We start from the raw sequence: 16,157 nt of genomic DNA on the forward strand, positions 1-16,157 counted from the left end.
TAATAGAGCAAAAAAAAAAAAGTTTACTTAAGTACAGTTGTTACATTCTTTTGCGTTTTCTGAATAACAAACTCTTTCTGTTTGTAGTGGAGGCTTCTCTGTTGACGGAGCTTTGTGACTTGGCATTTTGTTGTTCAAACAATATACGATCATGTTCAAGTTTGCGTTCAAATTCGTCTCTGGCATTCACTCCATTCACCAATTTATCTTGAAAAGTTTCAGGAATACTGTAAAACACATATCCATATTCAAGTAACCACATTGGATCCACACAGGTGACATAATTCATATACTCCTTCGATGTCAATATCAAGTCATGATAAATGACAAAGTTCAGACTTAGATTGCTGTTAAGCAAGCTACTTGTTGGATGCAAGTACATCTTCATATAGTTATGACGTAAGTTGACAAATTCAGGAGTTCCATGGACTCCCATTTTAACAAGTTTTGCCAGCTGATGATAAAATGCCGCACACAAACACCTTCTAATATCGTCATCGTTTTTAGCTCTGTAAAATGGGAGTTTCCTCTTTTGCATAATTAATGCTAACTGTTTCCGAATCTCCCTTGCTCGATGCAAAGATTTATACTGGATGAAGTTTCGATCACACCACTCATTAATTCTATTCCAGCTATTTCCAAATTTATGCATATTGGTTTCCCATTGTGTGTAAACATTGAGTAGCGTCAAGTGGTCTGACTCTGCAACAATAAATCTCTCCCTTGCCAGATCTGCCTCTTTAGCTCTTTCTTTCGACCTTTGGAAAATGTTGGAAACACTCAACATGGCAACAATGGTGAGTATATCTTCCGAACAGGAAAAGTGATGTTCTGTCGACAACAAGATAAGCTTCGATAAAGTTGGTTCAATTGGAAACTGAATCATATCACGTCCAAGTTTAGTCAACTCGCCAAAATTGTCCAATGCACTCATTGCCCATAAGTCATACAATGAACAATTAAGCAAATCCTTTGGGGGGCTATCCAAAAACGGAAACTTGTTTATGTCCTTCACATTTAGTGATTTTAATAGTAGCATTGTATTGCTCAAGTTTGTCCTTTGAATTTCAGGTATTGGTTGCTGATACATATTTAGTGGGTCAGTTGCTCGTTCAGTATAGAGTCTGTATGCAACACCTGCGCCAGTTCTACCAGCTCTACCACTCCTCTGCTCAGCATTGGCAAGCGAGATTGGTACCACTTGTAACGTATCCATACCTAATTTAGGATTGTAAACTTTCACCTTCACCAAACCGCAATCAATCACGTATTTGATCCCATCCACAGTCAATGAAGTTTCCGCAATGTTTGTCGCAACAACAACTTTTCTCTTGGTTTTGCTTGATTTGTTGAATATCCGTTTCTGTAATTCCTGTGGCATAGTGGAGTAAATAGGCAAAATCTCCAATGGAGGTGGATTCTCCAACATTGCAAGTTTTTCTCGTAGTAGATCACAGGTTATTTCGATATCCTCTTGGCCAGTCATAAACACAAGAATATCCCCATCATTAACAAACTCGCCTCCATCATTGCCTCCTTTACTTAGATGGATTGATAGAATTTGCTTCACTGCTGTTTCAACATAATCCATTGTGACATTTTTGTTGAAATAAATGTCGACTGGAAACGTTCTTCCTGGGATCGTGAATTGTGGAGCTGCTCCGAAAAACCTAGTAAACCGATCAGCGTTCATTGTAGCTGAAGTTACAATCAACTTCAAATCCCTCCTTTTAGCTAACAACCCTCTAAACAACCCCAATAGGATATCAGTGTTGAGTGATCGCTCATGAGCCTCATCAATGATGATACAACTATACTCACTTAGCGTATTGTCCGCCAAAATCTCTCTTAACAAAATACCTTCAGTCATGTACTTTATAACCGTCTTTTCAGGGTTTGTCTTGTCATCAAATCTCACCGAGTACCCAACTTCTTCTCCCAACTTGACATGCATTTCTTCACTAACTCTCTTTGCCACCGACATGGCAGCAACTCGTCTCGGTTGGGTACATCCAATAATCTTTCGCTCACCTCTGGTTGTGGTCAACCCTTGCTCATATAGAAATTGTGCCAATTGAGTTGTTTTTCCTGAACCTGTCTCACCAATAATAATTGTAACCTGGTTGTCGCGTATAGTTGACACAACATCGTCTTTAACTGCGTACGCTGGTAAACTTTTCCTTTGCTTTTGAATAGTGGCATAATCGGTACTCTCTTCTTCTTCTTGCTCCAGTTCAACCTCGTCTTTTTTGGTACTAGTAGCTACACCGGTTTTTTCTTTGGCCAGTTTTGCTCTTTCTTGTTTCGATTTCTTGTTTTGCACAACTAATGAACCTTGTTTGGCCATGGATGCCAACTCAGAAGTGGAATCCTTTACTGGATCAACCGTCGGGCCAGCTCCTCTAATGGTGGAACCAGAGATTTGCAAAGTCAAGTGCTCCTTCACATCTTCAAGAAATGGTGGAATCAATACATGGCTGGTTATGGGTATCCGATTAAAGTCATTTCCAGGTGCATGATCGTGGTCGATATACTCCCCTGCAGAGTTGAAATATCCACCAGTACCCTCAGTTGAAGGTGCTTTTGATGTTGTTTGCTTTTCTGCCTTCCATGGTTGTAAATGTGGTTTCCGCAGTTGAGGTAGGTTGTCTTGGGGTTGCGCAGTTGGAGGTTCCCTCTTATCAAGTTTGGGTGCTTGCTTTTGGTGCTCAATGGAAGCTGGAGCTGTTTGTTTTAACTTCTCGGCATCCTCTTTCTTCAACCTCTTGAACTTAGGCTGTGGTGTGGCACTCTTTGATCGTATTTTGATGTTTGGGGTGATATCCTCATCAATGTCATCCTCTTCGTCAAATGATAATTTCAATGCAGATTTGCCAGGCTTAGGAGTGGCTCGTTTAGGTGCAGCAACCGCTCCATCATCTTTTGACGTTCGTATCTTATCGTACATATCTTTTGCATGCTCATCATTCTTTAATCCAATGATTTGTGTAAACTTAACGAAGTCATCAAAGCTCTTATTCCTCGCTTGTGTAATCACCGTTTGGGCTAAGGAATCATTCTCTGGCTTGTTTAAGTAAACTGAAAGTTTATGCTTTATGGCCAGTGTTATGCCATCACTACTCATATCCCAACGGCTAAAGAGAAAAGAGGTTCAAAAAATTATAGATCGCGAAAAATCGATAACATCGCTACTTTATACACAACCATGAAATGAGTAAAATACCCAAACGATTCCACCAATACTTCAAGTATGCAGTCAGCTTCAAATGTAAAATTATCCCACCTCCAAAAACATCATCTGAACAGCAATTCATCATTGAAAACTTACAAAAATTGGCTACCGTAGATATCTTAAAATCAACGAAATTGAACCTGGAGGAAATGATTAAAGACGGCTTTCAATTAAAGATACTATTTAATCCAGCATACAAGAAAAGCATGCTTTTACCCGTTTCAATAGATGAAGATGCCGAACCGATTACTGAGCTGCAGTCGCGAAATGTTGCCAATCGAGATAAACTTGTCAGGAAGTTGGACAGTTTAATCGCTATTCCACGGTACTTGTATGTTGAGAATGATGAAAAGTTTTTACGTAATGAACGACAGATTCAATTTACGCACGAGTTATCTGAAAAGGGTCGTTTTCTTACTGGAAAGTACGATTTGTCACTATCTTCAATTGAAAATCCAATAGTTTCTTCAACCATGGCTGATGAAAAGTTGAATAACTATGGCCTACGAGCTGCAATACGGCACAATGTGCTGCATTTCCACAAGTTTCAAAGTATAGAGATAAACACCAACTATCGATACATTTTAAGTCAATTAGAATCAAATTCATTCTAAACTTTTTTTTTATTACTTCCTACTTGATATCAACTTTTCTACCTTCTCTTCATCTTTTCTCAACACTTCGTTCAAATAGTTTAATCCCATTTGTTGCTTTACTAGAATTTGCGAAATCTTTTCAATCACATCTTTGGGGTTATTTACATCTTCCTTTGTCTTACCCTTTGTGACAACACCATTGTCAAACGATTCATTCAACACGTGTATCGATTTGTCAAATTGAGTATTCATCTCCTCGGCTCTTTCTTTAAGTATTGCCATCTTGGCAAAAATATCACCTACTCTTCCAATCGGACTATTTGGATCATTCAATTTGGTGGTTAAAATATCAAATTGCTTGGCAATCTCTTCCTCTTCGGGAAGCAAAGGGTAACCTTTCAATTTCAACATTGCCAACACAGTAGCCAAACGTAAAACTCTTCGAGAAAGTTGCGTATGTCTTGTTTTAGCCTTGAGGATCCTCGTTGTGTTTTCCAAATCATGCTTTGCTGATAACGTATTTAGCCTTTCATTGATTTGATTCAAGACAATCTTTTCTTTACCTGCATAGTCCAATTGAGTTTCAATTCTTTGAGCAACTTCATCATACGACGTAATCTTGATGGGGTAAAAATTTTGACCTGGTCTTTCAGTCATGGCTTTATCCCAGTCTTCAGGAGTTTCATTGGCTGGGCGTGGCTGTGACATCAAAACATTCATCTCTTGATCACTGAATTTGTTGTAAAGATGAGTTTTCAATGCACATTTTGTTGAATTGGGGTCCCATTGCTCATACACTTTTGCCAATTGATCATTTACAGCTGGGATGTATGCAGCTGGATTGGTATTTTGTGGTTGATTTGAATTTTGGCCAAACCCACCGAGTGTAGTGACATTATTAACAGCAGGTTGTTGTTGTTGTTGTTGTGGCTGGCTCCAGCTAAATGAAGGCTGCTGGTTGTTTGTGGTGTTAGAAAAGAGCGTTGACTGTTGTGAAGGTTGTCCAAATAAGCCACCACTTTGTTGCGCATTGTTGTTGTTAGCCCCAAAAAGACCGCCAGTTTGTTGTGTATTGTTAGATCCAAATAAACCACCAGTCGCTGGTGCATTTGTCTTGTTTCCAAAAAGTCCTCCTGAAGCTGTTGATTGTTGGTTTCCTCCAAACAATCCACCAGTATTTGTATTGTTTTGTTGTTGATTGTTGCCAAATAATCCACCAGAAGTTCCTGTGTTGTTTTGCTGCGTGTTTCCAAAAAGACCTCCACTGGTTCCTGTATTTTGCTGTTTGTTTCCGAATAGTCCTCCAGAAGCACCTGTGTTGGTGCTTTGTTGATTAGTACTGCCAAATAAACCTCCACCTGTTGTATTCAGCGATTGCTGGTTTCCCCCAAAAAGACCTCCAGTGTTTGATCCCTGTTGCTGTCCACCAAATAATCCTCCTCCAGTTGTCAGAGTACCAGCTGGTTTTCCAAATGTGGAACCACTATTGCTAGCCCCAAATCCACCCGTGTTTGTTGATTGTCCAAACAATCCACCTCCAGCTGGTTTCTGTTGATTCGAACCAAACAATCCTCCAGATTGGGCATTGGTATTATTATTTTGTGATTGACCAAACAAGCCACCTGTTGTGTTTGCTTGGCCCGTAGTGTTTGATTGTCCAAATCCGAATCCGGTGTTGGTCGAAGTAGCTGGTTTGTTTCCAAATAATCCACCTCCTGAGGAGTTGTTATTGGCATTGGATGCACCAAATAAGCCACCTCCGGTATTGCTGCTAGTACCAAACATCGAGGCAATTATGATTGTTGATAAAGTCTCTTTGCGATGATTTTTTTAGTCGATCATTTTGTTTATTTTTTGAGTGAACAAAAATGATGAGTTGAGAGTGAATGAGTACACACGAAATTAAGTGCAATTGATCAGAGGTTACGAAGAGGAGAGGACGATAGATGGGTAAAGGCAAAAGAGCGTAGCTACCTCGCTGTAAGCATTTGCTCGAATTGCTTCAAATTTGAAGAACAATATTGACTACAAATTGATGGAAAGCCCTATCAATTCCCTACTTGTTGTCGAGAAATGCATTTATTAGGTCTCGACGTCACTTCTTCTTGACTCATATCTCCAATATTCTCTCCTACATGAATTGTTTCCCCCCTGTTGGCTCAATGTGAATATGTAAATTTTAATCTAACTACTACTTGGTGCAGCAGCAGCAGCAGCAGCAACTTCATTCTTTCTTAAAAACTCCTTAGTTTGTTTAACATCCTTTGAATCAGGTCCATATATTGGGCTCTTTTTATCTTGTATCTGCTCTTCAACACCCGGAATCTTTTTGGTCAACTTCAAATTATCAAACACACACTTGCTTAAAACCCCTTCACTAGCACGACAACGACTGAAATATTGATTATTTTGTTCCAAACATTCATAATGTAACTTGAATTCATCAAAGCAGTACTTGTTTAAATCCTTCAATACTGAAATGGCACATCTAGTCACACGTCTTCCTTCTTTTAAACAGTCTATAGTTCCTCCATTGTGTTCGTCTTTACATAACATAAAATCGTCATTGTATGGTTTACATCTATCTCCAATGTAGTATGATGCTGATAATAATGGTGCTGATGTAGCTCCTACTTCATCCACTTCTGGTATGGTGTTTGGTAATGGAGTTTCCTCCTTGTTTTCCCATTTGTGTCTACCTATAAAGAATTCGCCAAACATGCTGTGTGAGTAGTGTCTATGTGTGTGTGTGTGGGTCAATGATTGTCTTGAGCCTTCACTGTCTGATACTTTTTTCTAACAAAATAAAATTTTATCAAATTTCAAATTCGCAAAATTTGGTTGGTTGGTTAAGGCGAGAGAGAAAGAAAGAGAGAGGGAAAAAAAATGCCATTTTGGGTAGGTGAGTAGGCCGTGCTAATGTTGTGAATTACGCCTCTACTTGTGGTGACGAAAATCGTGTCCAACAGATTTGTCTGAACCCCTGTACTACACAACGTGATTTGTTTTTGGTCATCGACATTCAACGTATTAACCCAGTAGCTTTCATGGATTGAGCCTGTCATTAATACCGTTTTTACTTTTATTATTTGGCCTTAATTGCCATCTTGTCGAACTAAATGCTATTCTATTTTCAATCTGGCATAGAATCCGACACAGATGATTTACCTATGGGCGCTTTCTAACCCAATAGGTCAATCGCGACTAGTCTTCTCTACGTATTTATCAAAAAAAGAATCGTAAATGGTTTTTTGATAGATATAAGAGGGATTGGTTTTTAAAAGGAAAAGGTCGTGTACTGATGTCGTAAACCGAGTAAACCAATTTCAGAGGGGTTCAAAATTGAAAGAAGGTACTAGAGAATCAATGTTCAGATGATCGAGTAATTGCTATTTCCAACTGTGATGCTAGGAAGTGTAATGGTAACTACCGGGATATATTTATAGTTTCGTATATTGTTGTGTGCAAAATGCTGTGGTTGCGAAACTTCTCTCGATTACACTGCAAAAATAATGTAAAATACCAACAGAATTGGTAAGGCTCAATGAAAAGAAGACTGTTGAACTGCTGATTAAAAGACCTAACGCAACACCCAACAAATGTCTAGAAGATATGAAGGCACAGCTTGAAACAGTTCATATAGTGAAGTAATTTACGTTTGAAACTGCAATATTTGTAGAGTAGAGAAAGTATAAGCAACACACACTTAACATGCCCCTGCAGTCAAAAGAATCCACCCACGTAAAAGCTGTTGCAAAATTAGACAAGAAATTTGGCAAGAGCGGAATAACTATCCGGTTGCTTTCAATTCTGTAAAGATCAAGTCAAACATTCACTTTATTAACTTATTACTAATCTGCATTAAATCAGTAATTAAACATATTGAGCCTTAGGGTCCGGAATTGTGTGCTCCATTTACTTGAGCAAAACCAGGTGATTTCATTCAAACAGGTTTGTGCTTTCTAATGCTGTCACTCTGCTGCGCAATTTGGTGTGGAGAGAGAAAATTAGCATACGTTTCTTTTTACTCCCCACTCACACATATGTAGTGACCCGCCCATTTTGGTAGCTGCAAAAAAAAAAACAACAGATTCCTCGGTGCGCCTTCTCTTTGTTAACTGATCTTTTTTTTTTCTCTCCTGGCTGACCATTTCTCAGTAAAAGTGGTATGATTTAATACGCAAATAATACTTTTACGAAGCCAAGAAAGTTTGTACCAATTACGGTTCTCATTTGAATCTAAATCTTTTCTCCATCATCATCACCTATCAATTGCTAACTCCGCCAAGAATCCGTAAAAGATACAGAAGTCTAGACTTTTTGTTCAATTACCGTTGTAATTGCAAACTTTCATACTACAAAAGGAGAGGCATGTAACCATCTGCAAGGTTATGAGAGTTCAAGCTTGCTGTGTTAAACATATGCAGTGTGGTTTATATTTTGAATTTCTCTCCTTAAAAAACGGAGTTCCAATTATTTTGGACTCGAGAATTAATGGATCCTATTTTTCACTTCATTTTGTGTCTCTTTTTATAATCTCCGTAATATCATCATCATCATCACAAAAACAATCTGAAAAATTCCGTGACAACATAAGTGGGCGCTTCATGATACATATCCAATAGCAATGAAACAAACAAACCTTTACCAGTTTCTGTGGGCTATATAAAAGGGCCATTGAACTGCAACATTATTATTTTAGACATTTTTTTATTTTTCTATTTTAATTTAAAAAGCATATATAAATTTTATTAGTTTTCAAAAAAGGATATTTGAATTCCGAAACTGCATTCCCTTTATACATCAATAATAATAAACACTAGCCGACTGTTCCATCATAAAAAGGAAAAAAAGTGGGGTCTGAACGCATAATTTCTTCAAAGGTATAAAATAAGAATAATATATAAATGTTTAAATCTGTCACAATTTTGAAATCTTTGAAACTTGCAACTTATACAACTACTACTACTACTACGACTAATAGTTTAAAATTTTCAATTCCATTAATTCGCAACATGTCAATTCCATCAACTCAATACGGTTTCCATTACACTAAAAAAGATGGTCTCAATTTAAAGACTGATTTGCCAGTGGAGAAGCCCAAGGCGGGTCAATTGTTGTTGAAGATTGATGCTGTTGGTTTATGTCATTCTGATTTACACGTTATTTACGAAGGGTTGGATTGTGGGGACAATTATGTCATGGGTCATGAAATTGCCGGTACTGTTGCAGCTGTAGGTGAAGATATTGCTGGATACAAGGTTGGTGACCGAGTAGCTTGTGTTGGTCCTAATGGATGTGGCGGCTGTAAATATTGTCGTGGAGGTGTTGACAATGTATGTAAACGGGCATTTGGCCATTGGTTTGGTTTAGGTTATGGTGGTGGATACCAACAATATTTGTTGGTTGATAAGCCTCGTAACTTGGCTCGTATCCCTGATAATGTATCTTCGGATGTTGCTGCTGCTTCAACTGATGCCGTATTGACTCCATATCATGCACTCAAGATGGCTAAAGTTTCACCTTCATCTAATCTTTTGTTGATTGGAGCTGGTGGATTGGGTGGAAATGCCATTCAAATTGCCAAGGCATTTGGTGCTAAAGTTACCGTTTTGGATAAAAAGAAGGAGGCTCGTGACCAAGCCAAGAAGTTGGGTGCTGATGTAGTTTACGAATCATTGCCAGGATCAATTGAGCCAGGTTCATTTTCCGCTTGTCTTGATTTTGTTTCGGTACAAGCGACATTTGACTTATGTCAAAAGTATGTTGAGCCAAAGGGTATTATTGTGCCTGTTGGATTGGGTGCTCCTAAATTGACTTTTGATTTGGGTGATTTGGCATTGAGAGAGGTGAGAATTTTGGGTAGTTTTTGGGGAACTTCGAATGATTTGGATGATGTTATGCAATTGGTTAGTGAGGGTAAGGTTAAACCAGTTGTTAGAAGTGCCAAGTTGAAGGAGTTGCCTGAATATATTGAGCAGTTGAGAAAGAATGCATATGAAGGAAGAATTGTTTTTAACCCATGAGAAAAAATGTACAATATTTTAAGGAGTCTTTGGGATGTGTTTGGAGTTTTATTGGCGTTGGAGGAGTATAAAAATGCGGAGAGTTTTGTAAAGAATATATGACAATTTAAAAAAATAGGTGTAAGAGTCCTCTATTTTATCTCTAGACCATATTTTTCAACCACTGGTTGAATTAAATCCAAATGGAATTGATTTGCATCTTCAACGAAATCAATCATGTTACCACCTTGTTGAATGTATTTATGGAATTGCTGTAAATGGTTTATTTGGCAATTTATACAAAGGTTGTACAATAAAGAATCAATTAAATCATCAGTCTTGTCTCCCTTTGGTAACCCCAAATGCTCAACCAATTCATTCGTTGTTAATCCTGAGCTTTTCCTTATACTATCTCCACTGTGTATAGTGTCTAATTGATAAAGCTTACCGAACCAACCAAGTATCAAATCACGTCGTATAATCTTGTTTGTCTTTTTCAACTTCAAGGTCAGACTTTTAGTTATAAATCGATAAAGCCAAAAATGAATCAACTTCATCGAAGTCATGGGAACAACTAAACATGGATACATCTTGGCAATTAGAAGATTTTCCAATGTATGATTAGTCAAAATTGTTGGTAATGTTTTGGCATTATTATTTGATCTTGTTCGTTGAATTTCCATGATTTTGACATTGGTCAGGTGTGGCAAGAGTACATCTTCTATCAAGTTATTGGTAATGTGGTTTAAATATCGCTTGGTGTCTAGTACGGTGTCTTGATGTAGTAGTGGCTTATAAGTTGATCCATATTTGGAATCGAGATTCAATTTCTCCCAATGGGTGATAATTACCGGCCAATTCAGCGACAGCGCAGTAGCACTTGTGTTTGTTGTCGTTTTGCAGTAGGAAAAGTTTTTAATACCAATATCTATAGATAATGTACTCCTATGAGTCAAGTTGTGCCATTGAGTTAAATATAAGTGGTATTGAGCAATGATTCCTTCAATGCGTGATGCTTTAGTAGTTCCTAAAATTGGACTTCCACAATGTAGTGCTATGTCATTGAGAATGGGTATTTTGTTATGATGAAGTGATTTAGTGAGATTGGTGATTTGTTGCTTATTCATGAAGAGTTCATGTACATTTTGGTTTGTTTACAAAGATTTTTTTTTTTTTGGTTTTTGACGCGACACGATATTTTGAAAATGCAGCTCAAATAGGTTATGATTATAATAAACCAACGCAAGAGAATTAAAAGTGAATTATATCCATACACATGCTGTATAACTAGCCACGTGCTGAGATGAGGTGCTGAAAAGAGACGTGTTTTTTTCTTCTGAATTTATAGTTTTTTCAGTCGAAAGTTAAATAATATGCACTAAAAGAAAACGTTAAATCGCCTTTGATAGAAAGCAAAAGGGGGGCAAGCAGAGGTCGTTCGTGAAGATAAAGTGTACTGGTTTATATCTATGACTTATAACTTTTAACTTTGTTATTGGATTGGTGTACTTTTTGGCAATTAATGAGTTTGATTGTATTGTATTGTGTTGTGTTGTGTGTTTTGCATTTGGTGCTATAATTGTCCAAATTAGGAAATCTAATTTTCATCTATTACACAAAGCACAAGATATTTACGAGTTAATGTGTGATGCGTGTATTATTTTCACCAAATTATTGAAGACCAGTTATAATAATAAGTGAAAAAGAGGCTGTGCCAGACATTGGCTATACATGAGTATTATTATTATTTTGACATTAAACCCACGTTTTTGCTTTCCTTAATAATAGAACAGCCTAAGTCTAAACGGGCAAGCATTGGGGGTTTATAATTTCTCTTACTGGGAGATAGTACAATTGCATTTTGGAAGGTCTTATCACTTCACGAAGGACTATTATGAGCTATTGTTTTTCGACATTAAGCGAAAAAGTATGCACTGCAAAAGAGTAAACTGATATGCCACACAGAGCATTTCCAAAAAACAATAAGAATTTCCTTCCCTTTAGTTTCTATTCCTCTTGTTAAACAATATTGTCAATGTTTTTTCCTGTACCTTAGACATAGAAGAGTTTTTCTTAATACGACTTGAACACCAAGAAATAATTTTAATAAAATTTTCATCATGAAAAAAACTGAGTCAAGAAGCAGGTGCTCACGATTCTCAGGGCAACTTGAGGGTAAGTTCGTTTTACGTTAAGTCGTACGACTACAGACCTTTTAAGTCGGAAACGTCTGTTGTTTTGATATAAATGGAAGATTCTTTAAACTTTTTGAAACAGTACATGGCCACTGAAGATTAGTTTTGACGACGTGGGCAATTAAAAAGTACCCTCTATACGTTCAGGTGAACAAGAAAAATTATTTTAAAAGCTATAAGAAACATTATAATTTAAAATTTTAAAACCAAGAATAGAAAGTTATATTTTTCTTGGTGTCTTTGCTAAGTTAAAAAATTAGACGTGTTTTTTTTTTTTTTTTTTTTTTTACAAAGTAGCAATGGTTATGGTTTTTGAATATATCTGGTACAGTAGAAAAGCTTTATCTATATAAACTCTAACTTCAAGGGATGGTTACCCTTCCCCGCTTTTCTTTAAAAAGAAAGAAAGATTTTACTCTTACGACAACAATAAACAAATAAACAAATAAACAAACAATAAGATTGTGGTATTGAATGAATATATATGTGTGTTTTTGTGTTAATTTAACTTTATTTTTATTTTTATTTTTATTTTTTTTTTTTCCCATAGCCCACACTCAGACAAAAAGCCACTCCGTATTTCCCCCTTTTTTTAATAAAAAAGAAAAGAACTACACAATAATACACCCAATACAAGCTAAGTTCTCATCTCCTGATTAATAATAAGTAGTACAGTTGCTTTCCTATTTGGGATTAAAAACAACATAAAAGAGCAAAACAGCAAAAGAGCAGAAGAGAACAGAAATTAAAATATTTTTCAAAAAAGTTTTTGCGTACATTGCGTATATATTTTAGTGAAAAACTATAGCCTCGTGCTTGTACTTTTTAAGATAAGCAAAATCACACTCCTTTAGCAATACATATATAAATACGAAGCCAAATTTCTCAAAAAAAGAAGACTTGATAAAAAATTTTCAACTTGCACCAAACTTAATCTTCCTAGCACAGCATACACACATATCTACTACAATGCAATACTCAACTATATTAATCACTTTGGCTACTTTCACCTCTACTTTAGTCATGGCTGCTGACAATGATACTGTCGCTACCAACGGTACCAACGGAACTACTTCATCCACTGCTGCTGCTGGTGCTGCTGGTGCTTTGCAATTGGGTACTGCTGGTACTCTTTGTGCTTTAGCTGCTGGTGCAGTTGCTTTGCTTGTTTAAAGGAAGGGATTTACAGGAAAGAGAGAATCTAATTAAAGAGTAGAATAATTGGAGAGAGAAAGGAAGTATTAGTTTACAGCCTTCCCCTGTTGATGCTATGTTTCTGCTAGTTAAGGGGGTTTTTGCTACTACTTTTCTCTTTGAGTGTGTATTTTATAACAAATCTATAACTAACTTAATTTTTTTAAAGGTTCAGGTTCAGCAACGGTCTCACATCTTCTACAGATTGTAATGACACTTCAGTATTGGAAGTAGTAGCTTTTGCAAATTTTTTCATCAACAGGCAGACTCATCGCTAATAATAGCCAATTTACAAACAAATGTAACACCCCTTTCAATTTGTACAACCAAATACTCTCCCATTACTTCAATCTTGAACTTCCAAGAGGTAATTGAATTTTAAGGAGATTTGCAATATGGCTGACCATTTCCTCTTTTGGTTGAAAAAAAAAAACGTTTCCTTCCCCGCCTTTTGGAGATCACCAAAATTTCATTCTCTCTCAAAAGAAACTCCCACATACACAAAAGAAATTGTGTTGCAAAAAACATGCAATCTCAAGGCTTCTGCTTTACTCAATCTGTGTCATATGTCCCTTACAAACAGTCAGTATGGGTTTGTAACCACCGCTCGTGCATCAACTCGTTACAATACATCCAAAGCTGATAATAGACGAGAAGTGGTGATGGCTATAAACAAACTGAAGTCAGAACAAATGGATGTGGGAATTGCTGTTCTTGACTTTGATACATTTGAATTCACATTGATGGATTTTTGTGATACTCTGTTGTTTGTTCGAACTGTTAATCAGATTGACATTCATCAACCAACGATAGTTATTGCTCCTGAGGGTCCCAATTTACAATTTGAAAAATTAAGGTATATTCTAGCATCTAATCTCGATGATACAGTTGAGCAGAGATTGGAAAAGGCAAGGTTGTTTGATGTTGATAATGGAGTTGAATACTTCAAAACGCATCTGCATTTGAAAGACTGTGAGTTGCTGAGCCTGTTGAATGATCGTAAATTGTCAGTTGGTGCGGCTAGTGCTTTATTCTCATCTTGCTTGGAATCAAAATTGCTCAAGCCAACCCATAAAGTTAGAGTATCATTCGTTGATAATGAGAAGTTCATGCTAATTGATTCATGTGCAATTAAAGACTTGGAACTTGTCTCTAGTCTCAATGGCAGTGGAACAACTTTGTTTTCATTTTTAAACAAGTGTACTACAAAAATGGGACAACGTTTATTACGAACTTCTATAATCCAGCCATTGATGAATGTTGATAGTATTAAATTGAGGTTGGAGTCTGTTACAGAGTTGCTTTCCCAGGAGAATATAATGTTGGCAACTAAGAATATATTGAAGAACTTCCCTGATTTGGATAGATTATTTGCAAGTTTTTTGAACCCAGAGTCAAATATAAGCCAAGAGCAAATGATTAACAATATACTTGCATTAAAGTCGACACTTTTGTTATGTGGCGACATACTCAATTGCTTAGAGCAAACAGAGTCTCCATTATTCACCCAAGTAAAGGAGATTTTAAAACATGAAAATATCGAGTCTTCACTCCTTTTGATAAACAAGTTTATACATGAAGATTGTCGAATGGCAAAGAAAAGTATTGAAGCTGCTCATCAGAGAGCCAATGCAGTAAAGTCGGGTGTTAACGGCTTGCTCGACGTTTCACGAAGTGTGCGTGAAACGATCTTGGAACAAGTTGGCGAATATGTACAAAGCCTTTCAATGGAGAATAATGCGGTAGTTGAGTACCGGCATGATAAATCAAGAGGCTTCTTTTTGAAAATCAAGAGCAGTACGGCTTTCGATAACCCTGATTTCATCAATATCATCAAAAAGAAGAATGGCATTGAGTGTACCACCATTGACTTGTTAAAGCAAAGCTCTAGATTTGGTGAAATCATGGCCGAAATCAATAATATAAGCAGTATCATCATTCTGGAATTGTACGAACAAAGTTGTGAAAACACACCAATATTTTTCATGATTTCTGAAGCCATTGCCACTGTTGATTTATTTTGCTGTTTTGCGAGCTTCATTAGCTCACAAAGCAAGTCATACATTTGTCCTGAATTTGGAAACTATATCCACATTCGACAATCACGACACCCTATACTTGAAAACTTTATCGCTGATTTCATTCCCAATGATTATTCGTGTGTTCCTGAGATTTCTAGATTTCAAATAATAACTGGTGCAAACATGAGTGGGAAATCAGTATACTTGAAACAAATTGCGTATATTTTGATAATGGCTCAAATGGGACTCTATGTACCAGCAGATTATGCAACAATCAAGATTCACAAAAGTATACTTTCGAGACTTTCGTCGGATACTAGTGACCTAAATGCATCCACATTTTCAAATGAAATGACTGAAATTTGCCGGATTTTGAAGAATGCCCAACAGGAAAGTTTTATAATCATTGATGAATTAGGAAGAGGGTCGAGTTTAAGAGATGGATTTTCCATCTGTCTTGCCATTCTTGAACATCTTTCAGCCACACGTGCAACTGTGTTTACCACGACGCATTTTAAAGAAATTGCCGAGATTTTGGGCAACAAATCTTGCGTATTGGCTTCACATATGGAATCAATTGAAGTTGATGGGAAATTGGAATCTAAATTCAAATTGGAGCCAGGTAAATTAGAAGTTGAATGTTATGGAATCAAGTATGCCGAGTCGTGTCAAATGTTACCATTGGAACTTTTAACTGAATCGAAATTGGTTGCAGGTTTGTTGAAGCAACAAGTGCAGAAATGCAATGATCCTCATTCGAAATTAGTCTCCAAGAGGAAGAAATTGGTGTTGGAGCTTTACTTTGCATTGAACCAGATGCGTAGTTTGGAGTGCACAGTTGCTTACAAGTTGGATCTCTTGCGAACTTTACAAGCAAAGTTTGTTGAAGAAATCAATGATGTGTCAAGTTGAAG

General features: G+C 36.9%; 8 protein-coding genes across 8 annotated transcripts; 4 read left to right on the forward strand and 4 right to left on the reverse strand. All coding sequences in view use genetic code 12, as the record gives it.

The window, feature by feature from the left end:
• Positions 1-40: 40 nt before the first annotated feature.
• Positions 41-3,124, reverse strand: I9W82_005542 (DEAH-box RNA helicase; the record flags this gene model as incomplete). The annotated part of the gene is made up of 1 exon (XM_067694730.1): positions 41-3,124. The coding sequence occupies one exon, from the start codon at positions 3,122-3,124 to the stop codon at positions 41-43; it is 3,084 nt and encodes a 1,027-aa protein (XP_067545928.1).
• Positions 3,125-3,210: 86 nt separating this feature from the next.
• On the forward strand, positions 3,211-3,846 carry I9W82_005543 (uncharacterized protein; the record flags this gene model as incomplete). The annotated part of the gene is made up of 1 exon (XM_067694731.1): positions 3,211-3,846. The coding sequence occupies one exon, from the start codon at positions 3,211-3,213 to the stop codon at positions 3,844-3,846; it is 636 nt and encodes a 211-aa protein (XP_067545929.1).
• Positions 3,847-3,858: 12 nt separating this feature from the next.
• I9W82_005544 (FG-nucleoporin) lies at positions 3,859-5,613 on the reverse strand (the record flags this gene model as incomplete). Its single annotated transcript, XM_067694732.1, has 1 exon — positions 3,859-5,613. The coding sequence occupies one exon, from the start codon at positions 5,611-5,613 to the stop codon at positions 3,859-3,861; it is 1,755 nt and encodes a 584-aa protein (XP_067545930.1).
• A 399-nt stretch (positions 5,614-6,012) lies between these two features.
• On the reverse strand, positions 6,013-6,549 carry I9W82_005545 (uncharacterized protein; the record flags this gene model as incomplete). The annotated part of the gene is made up of 1 exon (XM_067694733.1): positions 6,013-6,549. The coding sequence occupies one exon, from the start codon at positions 6,547-6,549 to the stop codon at positions 6,013-6,015; it is 537 nt and encodes a 178-aa protein (XP_067545931.1).
• Positions 6,550-8,843: 2,294 nt separating this feature from the next.
• ADH5 (Adh5p) lies at positions 8,844-9,854 on the forward strand (the record flags this gene model as incomplete). Its single annotated transcript, XM_067694734.1, has 1 exon — positions 8,844-9,854. The coding sequence occupies one exon, from the start codon at positions 8,844-8,846 to the stop codon at positions 9,852-9,854; it is 1,011 nt and encodes a 336-aa protein (XP_067545932.1).
• Positions 9,855-9,985: 131 nt separating this feature from the next.
• On the reverse strand, positions 9,986-10,960 carry CCE1 (cruciform cutting endonuclease; the record flags this gene model as incomplete). Its single annotated transcript, XM_067694735.1, has 1 exon — positions 9,986-10,960. One exon carries the CDS (start codon positions 10,958-10,960, stop codon positions 9,986-9,988), a length of 975 nt encoding a protein of 324 aa, XP_067545933.1.
• Positions 10,961-12,997: 2,037 nt separating this feature from the next.
• On the forward strand, positions 12,998-13,201 carry I9W82_005548 (uncharacterized protein; the record flags this gene model as incomplete). The annotated part of the gene is made up of 1 exon (XM_067694736.1): positions 12,998-13,201. The coding sequence occupies one exon, from the start codon at positions 12,998-13,000 to the stop codon at positions 13,199-13,201; it is 204 nt and encodes a 67-aa protein (XP_067545934.1).
• A 587-nt stretch (positions 13,202-13,788) lies between these two features.
• I9W82_005549 (MutS family protein) lies at positions 13,789-16,155 on the forward strand (the record flags this gene model as incomplete). Its single annotated transcript, XM_067694737.1, has 1 exon — positions 13,789-16,155. One exon carries the CDS (start codon positions 13,789-13,791, stop codon positions 16,153-16,155), a length of 2,367 nt encoding a protein of 788 aa, XP_067545935.1.
• Between the last annotated feature and the right edge of the window lie 2 nt (positions 16,156-16,157).

The sequence above is a fragment of the Candida metapsilosis genome (assembly GCF_017655625.1).
Source record: "Candida metapsilosis strain BP57 chromosome Unknown scaffold8, whole genome shotgun sequence".
Classification (NCBI taxonomy): Eukaryota; Fungi; Ascomycota; class Pichiomycetes; order Serinales; family Debaryomycetaceae; genus Lodderomyces; species Lodderomyces metapsilosis.